This window comes from Vespula vulgaris, chromosome 4 (assembly GCF_905475345.1).
Source record: "Vespula vulgaris chromosome 4, iyVesVulg1.1, whole genome shotgun sequence".
In the NCBI taxonomy this organism is placed as follows: domain Eukaryota; kingdom Metazoa; phylum Arthropoda; class Insecta; order Hymenoptera; family Vespidae; genus Vespula; species Vespula vulgaris.
The window spans coordinates 7,019,829-7,038,053 of record NC_066589.1 but is presented as its reverse complement, the minus strand read 5'-3'; the positions used below and the strand labels follow the sequence as shown (position 1 = coordinate 7,038,053).

The window sequence follows — 18,225 nt, the reverse complement described above, 5'->3', positions numbered from 1 at the left end:
TCGTTCTCATTTGAAAGTCTATCGGGATCATTCGAAAAGTTAATGATTTTGATTTAATATAACATCCACGTGTTGTAATATTATGCGAATCATTTATCAAAATATTAAAAGTTTAATGATAAACAAAAATGTTAATTTTAATATGAAAAAAAAAGAAAGGAAATTAATTTATCGTCAATTTAATTGATTATTTATTTTCTTTAATTGTACGTTGAATATTTATTTTTTGTATAATTTATTTAATATATATATATACATTTGTTTAATAGATAATAATAATAATAGAATTATATATAAAAATAATATAAATATAGATCATTGAAAAATAAGAGCATTTTCAAATTACATATAAATAGATAGTTTAATTATATATATACGTATGCATACATAATTAAATTTATTAAGATTTTATTCATAAGGATAAAAAAATGTAACTATTATAGTTAAGGCAATTTTTTTGTAGTTAAGACTATCATTTTAAGGTAATTACTTTTGAATGATTCTTCTCTTTTTTACTTTGTTAGTAAAAAAATGTACATAGAAAAATCCGTTTAAAGTACAATACTGAATAGAAACAACTTGTTAGCAAGACGTAGTATGATGTATGTATATGTACGTATACATCATGTAGGTTGGATATAAAGTCTTTCATTTCGTGAAGGAAGAGTATATCTTATTCGACCTCTTTTTTTACAGGGAATGTGTCTATAGACATTATATATTTGAATACATATTGCGAAGGTTTTTTTCAGTATATAAATTTCAGTAAAAGAAGATGAAATTATTCATGTTAATCTATTTTGATTTAGATCGTTACCATCTTGTTTTGTTTTATTTATAACAAATTAAAATTTCAAAATTAATAATAAATAGTAAAATTTTCATTATTGTAATAATCGATCTTATTTACAGTAAATAGTTTATTATAAAAAATAATTTAAATTAGATTTTTAATAATTTTTAATAATTTTATGATTTTTAATAATTTTATATTAGCAAAATGAATTTATATTTATTGAACGATAATATTTTTTCTTTTTTTTATTTTCTATTTTTCCTTTTTAAATTCATGCAAAGTATAATTGTAACTACGCTTCTTCGTGGACTTTCGTCTTACATCTTTATAACTTCTCTCACTCTTATTCACATGCCCCACCATCGCTGGACTGTCGTACGGCATATTTACACGACAGCTCGTGTAAATATGCCGTACGCTTTCGAAGTCGGTTTAGTATTATGTCGGCATTCAAAATAAGTTAACACGAGATTGAATTATCGGTTTATAGATGCTGTGGTCGGTATAATCAGATTTTACATCACATTTTGTCTATTTTTCTTTTGTTTCTCATTTTTATTTTATCTCTTTTATCTTTCAATGTTGCTAAATTATACATACATTTTTATATATTACTTAATAGTTTTAATGTGAATTGATAGAATGTAAATATTTTTTTAATGACAAATTTATAGATAAAAAGAACTTATAGAAAAAAATGAATATCTTAGCAATGATATATTCCTTCTTCTTGTTTGATTTTACTTTTGATTATTGGGTAAGTAAACGAATCCAGAAAATAACAAGAATATCAATATATACGTACACACTGTATACACATATACACATATAGATATATTACGCGAGAACAATTTGAAAAATTTGTGGCATTTTATTTGCTTTTCCTTTTTCCTCTCTCTCTCTCTCTCTCTCTCTCTTTTTTTTTTTTTAATATAAAGATTTCGTTCTTAAAGTCATCAATCAAAAAAGCCACCGATTTTTCACAAATTTACTATTTCCGAAAAAATATTTCTTCGAATATTTGGACAAACAAAATTGTATTATTCATTTATTTCAGACTATCTTCTATTTGTTATTAAAATGTATTTTAAGAACAATGATGTTAATGTTGAGTTTTATAATGTATCCAATTATTAGGATACGACTTAAAAAACGTCAGTATTGTCCTCCTTTGTCAAACAAAATATTCTTTTGGACGGCTACTGATATTGCAAGAAAAATTCGTACGAAACAGGCAAGTTTTTTAGATTTGCTTTTTGGTATATATACATATATACATATGTAATTAACTAAAACTAATAATTAAAATAATAAAAAAAGAAAATCTTGCGGAAAAAATCAACAAAAAAGTAGAAAAAATGATAACATTATTTGATTATTGCACTCTAATATTTATATGGATATATATATATATATATATATATATATATATATATATATAGTATTATGTATCGTAATATATATAATATATATATATTTTTCTTGTGTTAGATTTCATAATCAGTCATATATACATTCTAGCGTTCGATTTATTTTTTTTTTAAATAAGAATAAACAAGTTCTTATAAATATTTATTCAACTCGTACTTTTTTAATAAAGCATTTTTGGACATAATTTCTTTTTGAAAATTATTAGTCAATTTACTCAATATTATCAATACGTGATATAAATTTAATTTTTTGGACATCCTACATATAACTATACAGTAGCTTTTTATGCATAATCGATGAAAATAGTCATCCGTAGCTGAATTTGGTAAGACGAGGATAAAAAAAATTCACATTATGTAATCAGTTTGATTTGATAGTCGATCTATATAATTTTTATTTTTTATTTTTACTAGTATAATCGAATTTGGGCAGTGCACTTTTTTTCACTTCATCATTTACACGAACAGTTTCAGTAAATAAATATACATATATTTTGTATAATTTATTTATTTTAATAGTACCCCAACCACTTCACATATAGTATATATATTCATACTATATTTCAATATTTTAATTATTAAATCATTTTCTAAGAGAAAATCTTTTCGAAAGAAATAAAACGATTGATCTTGAAATTCTATTATAGATTACCAGTGAGGAAGTAGTTTCAACATTTATTGCTCGTTGTAAGGAGGTCAATCCTATATTGAATGCCATTGTCGAGGACAATTATGAAAATGCGTTAAAAGAAGCTCGCACTGTCGATTATTTTCTAAATACAACTACGCAATCTATAGAGTCTATCGCACAAGATATGCCATTACTTGGAGTACCCATAACAATTAAAGCTAGTATCGCTGTAAAAGGTGAAAATATATTTCTTTCGGCCAAATTATTTACATACGTACATACTTACATATATAGATATATACATATGTATGTATGTACTTCAACGAAACTTATATTTCGATCACTTGTATTTTCACAATGAGTTATATTTATTTGACAAGTATTTTTATTAATTAATAATAAGTATTTTGAAAAATGTATTTTTAATTTATATAAATATTTTGATCAGTATAAATAATTATGTCTCAAGGTTTGTATCATTTATATATTATACGTAATAAGATTTTATTATAAATAACGACAAAATTTATTTAAAATAATGAACAAATGTTTAAAATTATTGAGTCAATAAGAATTATAAAGAAATATGTACATATATAAGACAATTTTTTATGGATATTTACGTCAAATTGATATTTTTTTGAATGATTTTCAATTGAAAATTTTGTCAATGTGATCATCCCTAAAAGAGAGAGAGAGAGAGAGAGAGAGAGAGAGAGAGAGAGAGAGAGAGAGAGAGAGCATTCTTTAAAGTAAACGTATAATCAGAAATGCTATTAGATATAATATTATAGTTGCACTCAAAACCTGATCATTCGTTGCTCAAACTTCTAACGAGTTCAAGGTTTTAACGTTGTCTTTTTATGGAATATAGTTGCATTTATCGCATTCCTCTTTTGCTTCATGTTGCCTCATTCCGTTTCTTTAATAAAAAAATGTCTTGATTACTATTCAAAACTGTAAGGAAGAGACTTGAGCAAGAGTAGATGTGTTTAATAATCAAATCACGTATATATACACTTATATATATATATATATATATATATATATATATATATATATATATATATATATCTTTTTTTTCGTATATTTTAAATATGCTTTTATAATTTAATGTTTTATACAATTATTTATTATAAATTATCGTTTCTATATAGATTTTAGTATCGCAGTAGGAGTGACAAGCGAAAAACATACAAAGGCCGAAAAAGATGCACTCGTTGTAAAAAATGTTCGTCAAGCCGGTGGTATTATTTTGTTAACGAGTAATACACCAGAATTATGCATGTCCTGGGAAACGGTTAACAACATCATTGGTAGAACATCAAATCCTTATGATACAAGAAGAACATCTGGTGGTTCAACGGGTGGCGAGGTTCGTGTTATATCACAAAGTTTAAATATGTATTCTATATAGTTATATATATAGATATATATTTCTTTAATTATATAATAGACAGAATATAATATACAATCTATATAAAATATATAATATATTATCTTTCCTCTCTCTTTCTTTTTACATATATACGTATGTATATATTTTTTGTATTGATTATATATTTTTTTTATATAGAATATATCATAATTTTTTTTGTTATACTACTCTTTCTATTATGCCTGCTTAAATTAAAATATTTAACTTTAAATAAAATTAATATATATGTGAATATATATATATATATATATATATATATATATTGTAAATAAATTAAAATATATAAAATTAAATAAGTATCTTATAAGAAATAAACATTTTTTTATATTTTTTTTAGGCTGCACTTATAAGCAGTGGTGCTTCTTTGATGGGTTTGGCATCTGATGTTGCAGGATCGGTAAGATTGCCTGCCATGTTTTGTGGTGTTTTTGGTCACAAACCAACGCCATGTAAGAAAAAGCTGATATTTTTTATTGTTTCATTTTTATTATAAATAGAAGATATATAAATATATATGTATGTATATGTATATACGTAGATAAAATTATTCAGCAATATATCTTCTTATTATATTTTTTACTTAATTTAATTTATACCGTTTCAAAATACTTTTTTTAATAATATAATTTAATAGATTGGGTTTCATGCGATGGTCACAGACCAATAAGTACAAACAAAAAATGGAATGATACTTTTACTATTGGTGTGATGACGAGATACGCTATCGATATTCCTTTAATTTTAAGAAGTATTACAACATCTCAGGAATGTAAAGAATGTCTTAATCGTGAGGTATATATATATATATATTTTTTTTTACATTATCGTATTCATATACACGTACGTCATTTCAACGAGGTTTATTAAAGTATTAAGATCCTGTCATTATTTTTTTTTTTTTTTTCTGAAAACTTCATTTCAACTTTGAAATGTTTTTTACCCACTTGACCTTACACCTAACGATTTTTTCTAATGCTAAAAAATACAGTAGTCATTCACAGCAACTGTGCATTTTAATGACATCGGTATTATGAAACATTTATACGCGTGCACGATGACTATTTTAAGAAACGACAATAATTTTTAACTTTATGATGTAAGTAATATTTTTAGAGAAAAATGATGAAAGAGACATTAGAACTCGAATAAATTTTATCGAACCATCAACTCATCTATCTAATATATTTCGAATATATGAACTTCCAAATATATTTTTTTTATTTACACATAGGTGGATATTAGAGAAATCACGATTTTTTATTTCGATGACGAATACTGTAAAATATTAAGCTCACCCATTGATAAGGAAATCAAACTTGCCATCAATAACTTGACCAATCATTTGAAATCGACTTACAGATGTCAAGTTCAAAAAGTTGGTTATTATATATAATTATATTATTATTATTTCTTTTTTTATTATTTAGAAGTATTACAACATTTTCGTATGGAACAACTAAAAATTATTACAATCAAATCCGTGTATGTGTGTGTATATATGATTGTGTTTATATGTTAATAGTTCGTGTCATTTTTTATATTGAAAACTAGTTGTTCGCAAACATAAATGTTGTATATATATATAAAAAAACATAAATGTTTGCTTATTAAATCATGCTAATTAAATAATATAGAATTTGCATTGTTATTATAGATAGAATTAAAAAATTTGAAATACGCGATGGAAATAGGAAGCATTACTCCTTTTGAATTAAATAAAGCGGAGACGATTTTTAATTTGAACGATGGAACAAAAGTTAGTATAAGTAATTTTATAAATAATTAATATCTTTTCATACGATAAGAAAAATGATATAAAAATACTATTATGTATATTTACAGCCATGGAAAAGCGTATTTCTTGTTACATTGCAACGCTTATTTAATCTTAATACTCACACATGGGGATCTATATTATATGGAATTCTTGTGAGATTCTTAGAAAAATTACCAGCGTCGTATCATGAAAATATTTTGCAAAAGCGTACTTTACTTAAAAAAGAACTTGCAGTAAGTATTAAGTATTAATAAATATATAATACAAACGTATTTATTATTACATATGTATATGAAATGTATGTTTGTGTGTATGTATAATTAATGTTGTTTTTCATAATTGTATAATTATAATTTTGTAATTTTTTTTATTTTAGCAACTTTTACATCACAATGCTGTTTTGATTTACCCAACCTTTAATGCAAGTGCACATTATCATTCGGAAATATATTACAAGCTTTTAAATATAGCTTATATGAATATTTTTAATTCGTTGAGTCTTCCTGTCACGCAATGTCCTATGGGATTAAATAGAAAGGGTTTACCTATAGGTTTACAGGTATACTAATATTATTTAGTTTATTATACTTTCATAATATATGAATTAATGATTATGAAAATAATTAGTATGAAAAATATTAAAAAATTGAGATATTCCATATCATTAATATTATTATGGATTTTTAAATAATAAGTATATTTTCATATATTGCATGGAAAAAAGTATTATAATTTTTTTTATTTCTGTTAATTTTGTTGTTCTAATTAGATAATCGCTAATGATTCTTGCGATCATTTAACAATCGCATTGGCTAAGGAGATCGAGAAAAAATTTGGTGGTTGGCAAGTACCACCTAGTAATATTAATATAGCTACTTAACATAGGTTTTCATTTTATATTAGTCAATTAATTGGGCTGTTCTCTTAATAAATTTTAGATGATTGATTTGATGTTTGGAGAGTCATGTTTTTATGATATACAAATGAATTTGTATATCAAACTGAAAATCCTCAATATAGAAACGATAAAAGTAAAAAAATAAAATAATGTATGTGTGTGTGTGTGTGTGTGTGTGTGTGTATGTGTGTATATATAAATTTAGTTTATAAGATTGTACAGACTATTGTAGTAAAAGCAATTATTTATAATATTCTTTTTATATTTTTATTCTCATGGAATGTCACAATAAATAGCAGTAAAGAATATTTATTCTGTATTTCTTTATCTTTTTATTATCTTATAATATATAATAATTTAATAAAAAAAACTATCCATACGAATTAATAGAATCATTTGAACTTTTGAAAATATATCGTGGAAATCGAATTATATTATAATCGATATCTCGAAGTTATTCAGATATCGAGCTTTAGCAACAACATCGATTATGTCCATGCTGGTAATTTAACGTATACTTAGCAGCATATAAAGAAGGATGATGCTGTGAAACTTCTCGTTTTAATTCTATTAAAAACTATCTATAGATATGTATAATTTCTTTTTTCGATATAAACGATTTCAAAGTTTTTAATTAATCAAAGATTGAAGTGTAAGCGATGAATAATGATTATAAATTTTATCTATTAATTTTGAATACAGTTTCTAATGTCAAATAAAACATTACAGATCTTTATTTTTCACATATAACTTTTTGCAATTAATGAATATTTTTTTATATTGACAATATATACGTTCTATTGTTTTCATTTATTAACATTTTTCTTGCTATTTTAAAATATATTTTTTTGTTATTATATATAATTTAAACATATCTTACATTTCATGACATGAATGTTTCAAAGAATACAATTTAGTTTTCTTTTCAGTTTAACATCACTTTAAGATGTCTACCTCAGCTATATATATATTGGATGTGAAGGGCAAAGTGTTGATCTCCCGTAACTATCGTGAAGATCTAGAAACTGGAGTGATAGAAAAGTTTATGCCCTTGGTGATGGAACGAGAAGAAGAAGGCAATCTTACACCTATTATCCAGACATTAGAGTGCACATACGCTTATATAAAATATAACAATCTTTATATTGTTTCTACAACAAGGAAGAATGCCAATATTTCTTTAGTTTTTGTATTTTTGCATAAAGTGGTACAAGTAATGCAAGAATATTTTAAAGAGTTAGAAGAAGAGAGTATAAGGGATAATTTTGTTGTGATTTATGAACTTCTCGATGAATTATTGGATTTCGGTTATCCTCAAACAACAGATAGCAAGATTTTGCAAGAATATATAACGCAAGAAGGTCATAAGTTAGAAATACAACCAAGAATTCCAATGGCTGTGACTAATGCTGTGTCTTGGAGGTCAGAAGGTATTAAATATCGTAAGAACGAAGTCTTTTTAGATGTAATAGAATCTGTGAATCTTTTGGCAAATGCTAATGGAAATGTATTAAGTTCTGAGATTGTTGGTGCTATAAAAATGAGAGTATATCTATCTGGAATGCCAGAATTGAGACTTGGTCTAAATGATAAAGTGTTATTTGAATCGACAGGACGTGGTAAGTCCAAATCAGTTGAATTGGAAGATGTCAAATTTCATCAATGCGTACGACTTTCAAGATTTGAGAATGATCGAACAATTTCTTTCATACCACCTGATGGAGAATTCGAATTAATGTCTTATAGGTTGAATACTCATGTCAAACCATTGATATGGATTGAATCGGTAATTGAGAGACACGCACATAGTAGAGTAGAATACATGATAAAAGCTAGATCTCAATTCAAACGTCGATCGACTGCAAACAATGTGGAAATAGTAATATCTGTGCCAAATGATGCAGACTCCCCTAAATTTAAAACAACTATTGGCAGTGTTAAGTATTCTCCTGAACAAAGTGCAATTACTTGGTTTATCAAATCCTTTCCAGGTGGAAAGGAATATTTAATGAGAGCACATTTTGGATTACCATCTGTTGTTGGGGAGGATATAGAAGGCAAGCCACCAATTCAAGTAAAATTTGAAATTCCTTATTTCACTACTTCTGGGATTCAAGTGCGATATTTGAAAATTATTGAGAAGAGTGGTTACCAGGCATTACCATGGGTGCGTTACATTACACAAAATGGTGATTATCAGTTAAGAACAAATTAGTTACATGGCAATTAAATGAAAATATCTACTATTGTATCTAGTTGTTTGTATGATATTTGTAATTTGTGTGAATATTCTATCAGAAGTGAGAGATCAAATTTCGTTGAATCGATTAGAGATTTGCATAATTTAGTCTTCAAATTAAACGAGAAAATAATTTTTATGATTCTAATCTTGTAAAGAAATTTTGTATACATACACCATTTATCCAACAAATTTCAGTAGATAATTTATACTTACAAATACTTAAAATAGAGAGTTCTAAGTCTGCTGTTGATATTTATATATTGAGTAAATCTTATTTTTTGTATATATAATAAAACTCATTTATAATTCATTATAGAAAATTGTAAATATATACACATAAAACAAAGTAATATTATTAGTATTAAATTCCTAATTATAAATGTATAGGCCCTTAGTTTTGCCTTTACGAATATTTTTAATTCATTTTCGTACAATAAATGATTATTATCTGAAAATTCTTAAGATATAGACATTTTATTGGAATAAATAATTTTATAAAATAACATTTAAAATGACTACGTGCATTAATAAAGACGTTTAGTTAAGATATTATTAACCTAGAGTAAAAAGCAAAAATCAGTAGTTATTTGTAATTATTTTTTTACAAACGGCCGTCAAATAGACATCTGTACTCAATCATTGAAAAGTTGATCAAATATATCTATTGTTTTATTAAAATTTTGAAACCTATTTTTCGTGATTCAACGTATGTAAATTATAATTATTTCTTTTTCATATGTCTTTCGCATGTCTAACGTTTAAAAACGTAAATATATTTGATTCGATAAAAATTCAAATTTTTTAAAAGTATATTGTAAGAAAGTATTAAAATATATTTTAAATCAAATTTAATTAATACTATATACAAAATTATTTAATTTCGATTTATTAACTTATCAAAAAAAAAAGAATATCGAAGTTTTCTTATTTTTCATTATTAATTTTATGATTGCGTGCAGTGGTTGATAAAACGTCGCATGATGCGGAGTATCGCATTATATACTATATACTTCGAAGCGATCGGGAAAGAACATATTACATGAAGAGCAACTTTGAACGTGGGCATTTCCACTTAGCACTCGAACGTGGATCAAGTTATTTTTAAAGAGAAGTGTTATCTGAAGGCAGTACAATACATAAATAGATATATATATAATAAATTATATATATATATATAATAAATGACGTCGATATGTACGTAAAAATACTTAAAACGTAAAAAATCTATTTTTTGTTTTTTTCTTTCTTACATTTTTTTCTTAACTGTATATATAATTTATCGAATACGAGTATCTTTTAATTTCGTTAAAAAGACTAAACATTAGTGTCAAGAATTGTGGTGTACTTCGAAACTGAAAAAAGTGGTTTAATAAGAAATTAAGATAAAAATTTAAACAAGTACCTAAACTAGGTAAGTAACTGCTAAAATATGAATAAGATTTATTGATTATTATAAATATTTTGATAACGATGATATGATATAATAAAAGATTATATATATTGGTATTTTGAAGGAATATTTATAAATATATTTTTACTTATAACATATACATATATATTTATACATACATATATATATATATATATATATATATATATAAAATATTTTTCAAATGTATTAACAAAAATATACATTTATATATAATTATTACTAATATTCATTTCACGTCAATTTTTTCTTATTTTTTTTTTTAACGATAATAATAAAATAATATACAATATAAATAAAATAATATACAATCGTAATTATTTACAAACTGAGAACTAATCTCATTAAAGCAAAAAATGTTTCGTGAAGATTTTATTATCTTAGAGAAATAGATTATATAACTTACGATATGAGTGTTAATTCGATTAAAAGACCACTTATTAGATGATATAAAATTATTTATTTCAGTTAGTATTACCGATAAGTATTATCAATTGAACGTTAGATCGCATATCAAATTTTCTTATTCATTTCTGATCAATTAATATTTACATATTTCATTTAATATTGAGCAAACAAACAAAATATTTTTTTTCTATTTCTTTTTTTCAAACATTTAATTAATATATCATATACACATATACATACATACATTTCTTTTTTTTATACATATAATTAATGTATCATATACACGTATATATGGTATGTAGTTTTTTGTAAGAAAAAAAACACGTTTTTATAATATTTCTATTTATTTACATAATAAAAATTCACTGTTATTTAATAAATTTGATTTGGGTATATTATTATGCAACAGGATGTCTATATGTGTTTGTATTTGCATAATCAGTTACGATCATTATGCAAATTAGATTGAATTCTTTGTTTTGCCTTACAAATACTTTCTATTATAGGAGTTTAATTATAATACAACATCAAGTGTTACGTATAAGATGACTAGTCGATTTTGTATGTTTCTCGAAATTAGTTTGGTTGCTTTTGCTATTTTTTTTCTGTTCATTTAGGAGAATGCATATAAAATTGCATTATGACGCATTATTTATTTGAGTTTATTTAGATGCATTTTTATATATTTCTTCGTTAAATTTATTTAGATATATTTTTCTCTATTTAAATGAATTTGACGAAGAAATTCGCTCGAAGGATTTCAGTTTTTTTTAATACGAAGAAAATCTCTCTCTCTCTCTCTCTCTCTCTCTCTCTCTCTCTCTCTCTCTCTCTCTCTCTCTCTTTCTCTCGTTCTACTTTCCTTTCAACTAAAATGCAGTCAGTTTCATCGGACTCGTATACCAAATAAGGAAAACTTCCACATAACGTAAACAGGTTTTTTATTATTGGAACCCGATAAACCTTGATGCTATTAACAAGTGCATCAAGTTTGTATTATCGTAATTTTCGAAATTATACTGTTACAACCACTTTCGAATATTCATATTTTTTTTTTTCAATTATGTATATATAAGAAATAATTCGATTCTTGAGAAAAAGAGAAAGAAAAACAGAGAGAGAGAGAGAGAGAGAGAGAGAGAGAGAACATTAAAGTAATTTTTTTTTTAATGAGAATAAAAAATAAATTTTGTTAACTTATCAAAAATTATGTATTAAAAGTTCTTACACTTTGAATCATCCAGATAGTATCCAGTCGTCACATATTTAATGCGATTATTCGTATTCCATTTGCTTGAAAGAGAAAAAAAAACAAGGAAAAAGAAAGAAAAGAAATAAAACAACGAAATGGTTAGTGATGTGCAATACTACTTAAAATGCTTCAAGGCAATTCATTGACAAGCATAGTTAATGTTCGTATTCGGTGATCGTGCTACTTTATATTGAGTCAATACGTGCGACGATAAGAAATAGTCTTTAAAATAAATTGTTATTCTATTGTTGTTACTACATAATGGATGGCCCATCTATCTGTACAGACAAATAACAGATAAAATTTCACAAGCCATTCGTTGAAATTTCACTTAAGAGAATTTTAATGCGAATACTTTTAAAGGCGCGAAGACTTTCATTTATTTGTGTCAATATTATTAATTATATTAAAAATCTGTTAGATAATACTTCCCTTTCTTTCTTTTCGTGATGTGTATGATTATTTTATAGATGTATATGTATATGATATTATAATATATAATATTATAATAAAATTATGTACATGTATAACATAGGGTATAATAGTTTATTTTTATATAATATATATAAAAGTATATAAAATTATTTTATTATTAGTATTGTATGTTATTACATACTATATTTTATAATATTATATTTATTCTTTAATATGTATAAATATGTAATATTATTTTATAAGTAAATTCAGAAAACTGCATAAAATATAACATATATTTATTAAGATTGAAAATTTTAGTATTTTTTAATTTTGAATAAATCTATTATTTCTCGTCGTAACAAGGTCTATTCTATTTAAAACAACCGATAGAAAGAATTCTATAATGATTGTAAATTTTCTCTTTCTATTTTATTTTATCGCGATGTTCTTTAGAGAATACGCAATATTCTTTAGAGAAAAAAAAAAAAAGAAATAAAAATATATACTCACGTAATGCAGTATTTATGTTAGTGCAACATATGTAAATATCATATCTATGTACATCCTATTAGTTTTTTATTGACTTTTTTATTATTTTGCATGACACAAGAGAATTATATTAATTGCAATTAGACGGTACTAAGATACTACAGTAAAATAACAAAAGAAAAATTAGTATTTTTCATTCTTCTTTTTTTTGTTAATCAACGATAAATTATTACAAAATTATTACGTTATTATTACAATATTTCATTGATTTTGTTTTTCTTTCAGAAGTCCAAAGATGGATTTAACGATTCTTATTCCGGCTGTACTTCTAAAGTTTATTTTTAATATTATGAGTTTTATTATTAAAAAGTTCAGTCGTGAAAAACCACAACGAATTCCTCCTGCTAATAATCATTTATTTAAATTGTCAGCAACTGTACTTGCTAAGAAGATCAGATTAGGAGAAGTAAATATATTCAAAATAATATCTTTGTTTTATATTTCGTTATAATAAATAATGATTCACTTTATTTTGCATGTTTGTTACTAAATAAAAAAAAATATATTTTCTTTTCGTTCATTTTGATATATACACATTACATATATATATATATATATATATATATATATATATATATATATATATATATATTAAGAATATTTTTTCCAAATTACTATATTATAAAAATTGTATACATAAATAAAAATAAATAATCTATATTAATATTTCATTTTCACATGGATAAATCTTATCTTTCTTTTTCTTTTAAGATTACAAGTCAAGAATTAATAGAAGCATATATCCAACGTATAAAATTAGTAAATCCTATTTTAAACGCGGTTATTGAGGATAGATTTAAAGAAGCCTTGGAAGAAGCAAAGATTTGTGATGAAAATATCAGAGACCGTAAAATTACTCTCCTCGAGCTTGAAAAACAGAGACCATTGTACGGTATACCGTTCACGGTTAAAGAAGCGTGTATGCTCAAAGGTATGACAAACATAACTCTTATTTGAACATATTAATTATGTATACTATAAATTATGTAAAAGTGATTGATTAAAAATTGCTCACTTGAAAATTAAAAAAAATTCCACATTTTTTTTTGCAAATCTGTGCAATTATTATTTTTTACTTCTTTTCTCTTTTTTACTTCGTCAATCATTTATTTAATCCAAGATCCTTTAAATTCGATAATATAATTAATGGTAATCACGTTGTATAATTCATTTTGTGGATGTGTGTGTTTAAGAAAAAACTAACAAATTAAGGATTATCAATAAAAATAAATTTATGATTAAGAATATATAACGTAAAAAGCATATTATATAAAAAATACATTTCTTTTTCTTAGGATTGAGTCACACAGGAGGTTCTTATGCTCGACAAGGAATGAAAGCAACGGAAAATGGAGAAGCGGTAGAAATGTTAAGAAACGCAGGTGGTATACCACTATGTGTTACAAATACTCCAGAATTATGTACGGGACTCGATACTTACAATCATTTGTTTGGAAGAACGTGTAATGCATACGATAGCAGATATACAGCTGGTGGTTCCTCGGGCGGAGAAGTAAGAATGTAGATTATTAGCGATAATTATATATTTAAATTTTATTATTTTCCTTTATTATTTATTTCGACTTCTCAATATATGATCGATCACTGAGCGACTTATAATTTATTTATAATTTTATACGCTGTATTATATTGTTTAAAATGCAAAATAATTAAAAAAAAATATTAAATAAAAACATATTATTAATTTCTATTAGATAAAAAAGACATTATAGAAGCAATAAGAGATTTATGATTTATATATTAGATTTTATTATATTTATAATTTTTTTATCTTCTGTATACTCTCTTCTTTTTTTAAATTATATTTAAAATAAATTATTACTTATATATATAAAACGTTTAATTTGTTTAAAAGGGAGCACTCTTAGGTGCAGGATGTTCTTTGATAGGAATCGGTTCTGATTTAATAGGATCCATAAGAATACCAGCCTTATTTAATGGTGTCTTTGGACATAAGGCAACAACAGGTAAATATATTTTTTTTCTATCACAATAATTCTTTTAATAAATAATACTCAGGAAGACATTATGCATTATTTACGTATCTTTTTTTCAAACTTGTTGATTACATTTTTAGGGATTGTCTCGACAAAAGGTCATTTTCCATTCATCGACGATGACGAATTTAAAAAATTTTTACTAATAGGACCTATGACAAGATATGCCGAAGATTTACACTTGGTTATGAAAGTATTGACTGCTAAATGCAATCGAGATTTATATTTGGATGATCCGGTTGATTTGAAAACATTGAAAGTCTTTTATATGGAGGATATGGGATCTTCCATTGCCTCTGTTCCAACTCAAATGGAAATACGAACTTGTGTTAAAGAGGCAGCTAAACATTTGAAATATTGTGGCTCTGAGGTTGAAGAAGTAAGAAAATTAATAATAAACATATAATAATTAATTATTGTTAGTGAAATAATAAAAGATAGGCCAAACATTCTTAAGTGATATTAAAAAATAAAGATTATTTCTTTCTCGAGAGTTTTTAGAATAACTTTTTTTTCAAGATTGTGAAAAAATCTCTAAGTTCGTAGTTTTACAATTTCGCAAAAAATATCTCGAAGAAGAATAATTTGTATGTATATAAATGTCGAATGTCTCCTCCTGTCTTTCTTCGTATGTGATGATTCATTATTTTTTTTTCATAATTACTAAGTATAGAAATAATAGTCTCGTTCTTTTTTACGTAAATACGTACGTAACTTGTTATAAAAGATCATTTTTATATTTCAATTTGGAATGCAATTTTTTTTGCTTATCTTTTTATTGTCTCGAAGAAATTTTAGAAATACATTGATGCATTATCAATATATACTATTTATATGTACATATTAAATTAAATGATGTAAAATGTGATTATGCATAATACAACGTACGTTTCTTAAATTATTTTGAATCAAATCAGAATCTCATTATTTTTCGATAATAAAATATTCGACATTCTATCAAAAGGATGATCCGTTTTATTAGATTTCCTCGAGTCAAAGAGAAAATAAAATTTAATAGCCGAGCACAATAAGTTACATACTTTCATACTTCTCGTAATAACTTTTTAGTTAGAACGTAACAAGTGAAGTCTAACAAGCGAAATCTCACTTTCTCTTCGTCATTTTTATTATCTTCCTTGAGTTTATCTTTTCTAATATGAACTCTTTTCCATTTGGTTGCATGAAACGTTTCTTTTCACTGCAAATTTCTAATTTTATAGAAAAATAAAATGTATAATATACAGATATATCCATTGGATAGATAGTTCTATGCGAAACAAATCATTAACAATTTTTAATAATTATTATTATTTTAATTTTGATTACATCATTTTATATTTTTTGTTAATTGATAGAACAAATTGTTTTATTATTATATATTAACTTAATAATTTTTAATTATTTCGATCACATTTTTTGATTGTTTCATTAATTTTGATTACAAATTATCTATTAAATATATATTAATATAAATGTTAATTTTTATTTATTTATTATGTCCATAGTATCCAGGTTCTTTAATTCATGTTTTCCAATCGATCATAGTTTCTATTATGTCTATGAAAGAACTACAACTTTTATTGGATCCAAATGACCCTAAGGTAATTATTGTTTCATTGTTTTTTTTTTTTTTAACAAAGTCTTAATAGTATAATGGACACATACATATATTTATCTGTATCTGTATCTTTTTGATTTTTAATACAGCATGAAAGACAATGGATTTATGAATTACCAAAGGCACTGTTAGGTCTTTCACAACACACATTCGGAGCGATCTTTCTAAAATTTCTACTGTATATGAACAAATTTTTGAAGGAATCGAAAGAACAAAAATTAAACACTGAATATCAACGTCAGCATTTTATAGTAAGCTATTATTATTAACAATTATAATTATATTTTTTGAATAAGAAATTATAATAATGACTTTAAAGACAATAAATGGGTATCAACACTTCATATTATGGTATATTTATATATAAGTTATTATTATTAATAATTACGATTATATTTTTTAAGTAATAAATTATTATATAATGAAATTACATTTTATATTCAATTAAATGAAAGATGTTAATTGCAATGTTTTATATCATAGGATTTATTAGGTACGAATGGTGTGTTGATCTGTCCCACATATCCAATAATAGCACCTATAGGCAAAACAATAATTTTTAATATGCTGAGTACGTTATATTGCGGTGTATGGAATTTCTTCGGTTTTCCAGCAAGTAATGTTCCTATGGGTATTACAGTAGATGGTTTACCCATTGGTTTACAGGTAATAATAAATTTTTTTATATTTTTATTTTTTTAATTATTTATTTTCATAACTTTTATTAATTTTATTTAGAATATATTTATAAATATTTTATCATAGGTCATCGCTGCCCCTTATCAAGATCGTTTATGTTTAGCAGTAGCTAAAGAATTAGAACGATCATTTGGTGGTTGGACAGCACCTTATCCAATCTGTTAATATATATATATATATATATATATATATATATATATATATATATATATATATAAAATATAATATAATATACATTTTTTAATCTATATGGGGTGAGAAATGTTTTCGTTATATTAAAAAATTTAAGAAATATAATATTTAACTCGAAAATATTAACTCGAATATATGAATTAACAAAAAAAAAAGATCTCGCAGCAAATATGAGACTAAAAATTATTTTAAAGTGATTAAAAAAAGTTCTCTTTTTACTAATAAGATAAAATTATTCATGTTTAGGAGAAATTTAACGATTAATAAAAAATGAAAAAATTGTAATTACTTATAAAGAAAAAGTTAATTCATTTCAATGAAAGAAGTTATGAATACGCAATTTTTTTTTGTTTTCCTTTATTTTGCACAACCTAATACATCTTATTGTCTCCTGCCTTCCCATTTTTCCTACAAACTCGAAAAATAGATAT

At 24.2% G+C, this 18,225-nt stretch overlaps 2 protein-coding genes across 7 annotated transcripts; both read left to right on the top strand.

Annotated features, from left to right (window-relative positions):
• The first annotated feature begins 1,166 nt into the window (after window positions 1-1,166).
• LOC127062965 (AP-1 complex subunit mu-1-like) lies at window positions 1,167-9,249 on the top strand. 6 transcript variants are annotated; one of them, XM_050992023.1, is made up of 12 exons: window positions 1,220-1,294; window positions 1,471-1,553; window positions 1,854-2,030; window positions 2,874-3,093; window positions 4,015-4,232; window positions 4,633-4,744; window positions 4,930-5,087; window positions 5,527-5,670; window positions 5,950-6,051; window positions 6,138-6,305; window positions 6,449-6,631; window positions 6,842-7,278. In XM_050992023.1, the coding sequence occupies exons 2-12, from the start codon at window positions 1,494-1,496 to the stop codon at window positions 6,950-6,952; spliced, it is 1,653 nt and encodes a 550-aa protein (XP_050847980.1). In that variant the 5' UTR covers window positions 1,220-1,294; window positions 1,471-1,493; the 3' UTR covers window positions 6,953-7,278. The 6 variants fall into 6 exon arrangements, with proteins under 6 accessions (XP_050847981.1, XP_050847979.1, XP_050847980.1 ...); XM_050992024.1 differs by lacking the exon at window positions 6,842-7,278 and adding an exon at window positions 7,900-8,087 and having other exon boundaries at window positions 1,167-1,553; XM_050992022.1 differs by having other exon boundaries at window positions 1,186-1,553.
• Window positions 9,250-10,231: 982 nt separating this feature from the next.
• Window positions 10,232-17,894, top strand: LOC127063568 (fatty-acid amide hydrolase 2-A-like). Its single transcript, XM_050993526.1, has 10 exons — window positions 10,232-10,623; window positions 13,493-13,673; window positions 13,979-14,198; window positions 14,563-14,780; window positions 15,144-15,255; window positions 15,366-15,664; window positions 16,791-16,886; window positions 16,993-17,154; window positions 17,387-17,569; window positions 17,669-17,894. Exons 2-10 carry the CDS (start codon window positions 13,503-13,505, stop codon window positions 17,765-17,767), a joined length of 1,560 nt encoding a protein of 519 aa, XP_050849483.1. The 5' UTR covers window positions 10,232-10,623; window positions 13,493-13,502; the 3' UTR covers window positions 17,768-17,894.
• Window positions 17,895-18,225: the final 331 nt, after the last annotated feature.

Bases quoted from the DNA above. Each gene is read 5' to 3' on its own strand.
- LOC127063568 (XM_050993526.1), top strand. From the start codon at position 13,503: ATGGATTTAACGATTCTTATTCCGGCTGTACTTCTAAAGTTTATTTTT. The intron at 15,256-15,365 runs GTAAATATATTT...TTACATTTTTAG, and splicing joins TGGACATAAGGCAACAACAG to GGATTGTCTCGACAAAAGGT. The intron at 17,155-17,386 runs GTAAGCTATTAT...TTTATATCATAG, and splicing joins ATCAACGTCAGCATTTTATA to GATTTATTAGGTACGAATGG.
- LOC127062965 (XM_050992022.1), top strand. From the start codon at position 1,494: ATGAATATCTTAGCAATGATATATTCCTTCTTCTTGTTTGATTTTACT. The intron at 2,031-2,873 runs GCAAGTTTTTTA...ATTCTATTATAG, and splicing joins GAAAAATTCGTACGAAACAG to ATTACCAGTGAGGAAGTAGT. The intron at 4,745-4,929 runs GTAAGAAAAAGC...ATAATTTAATAG, and splicing joins TGGTCACAAACCAACGCCAT to ATTGGGTTTCATGCGATGGT.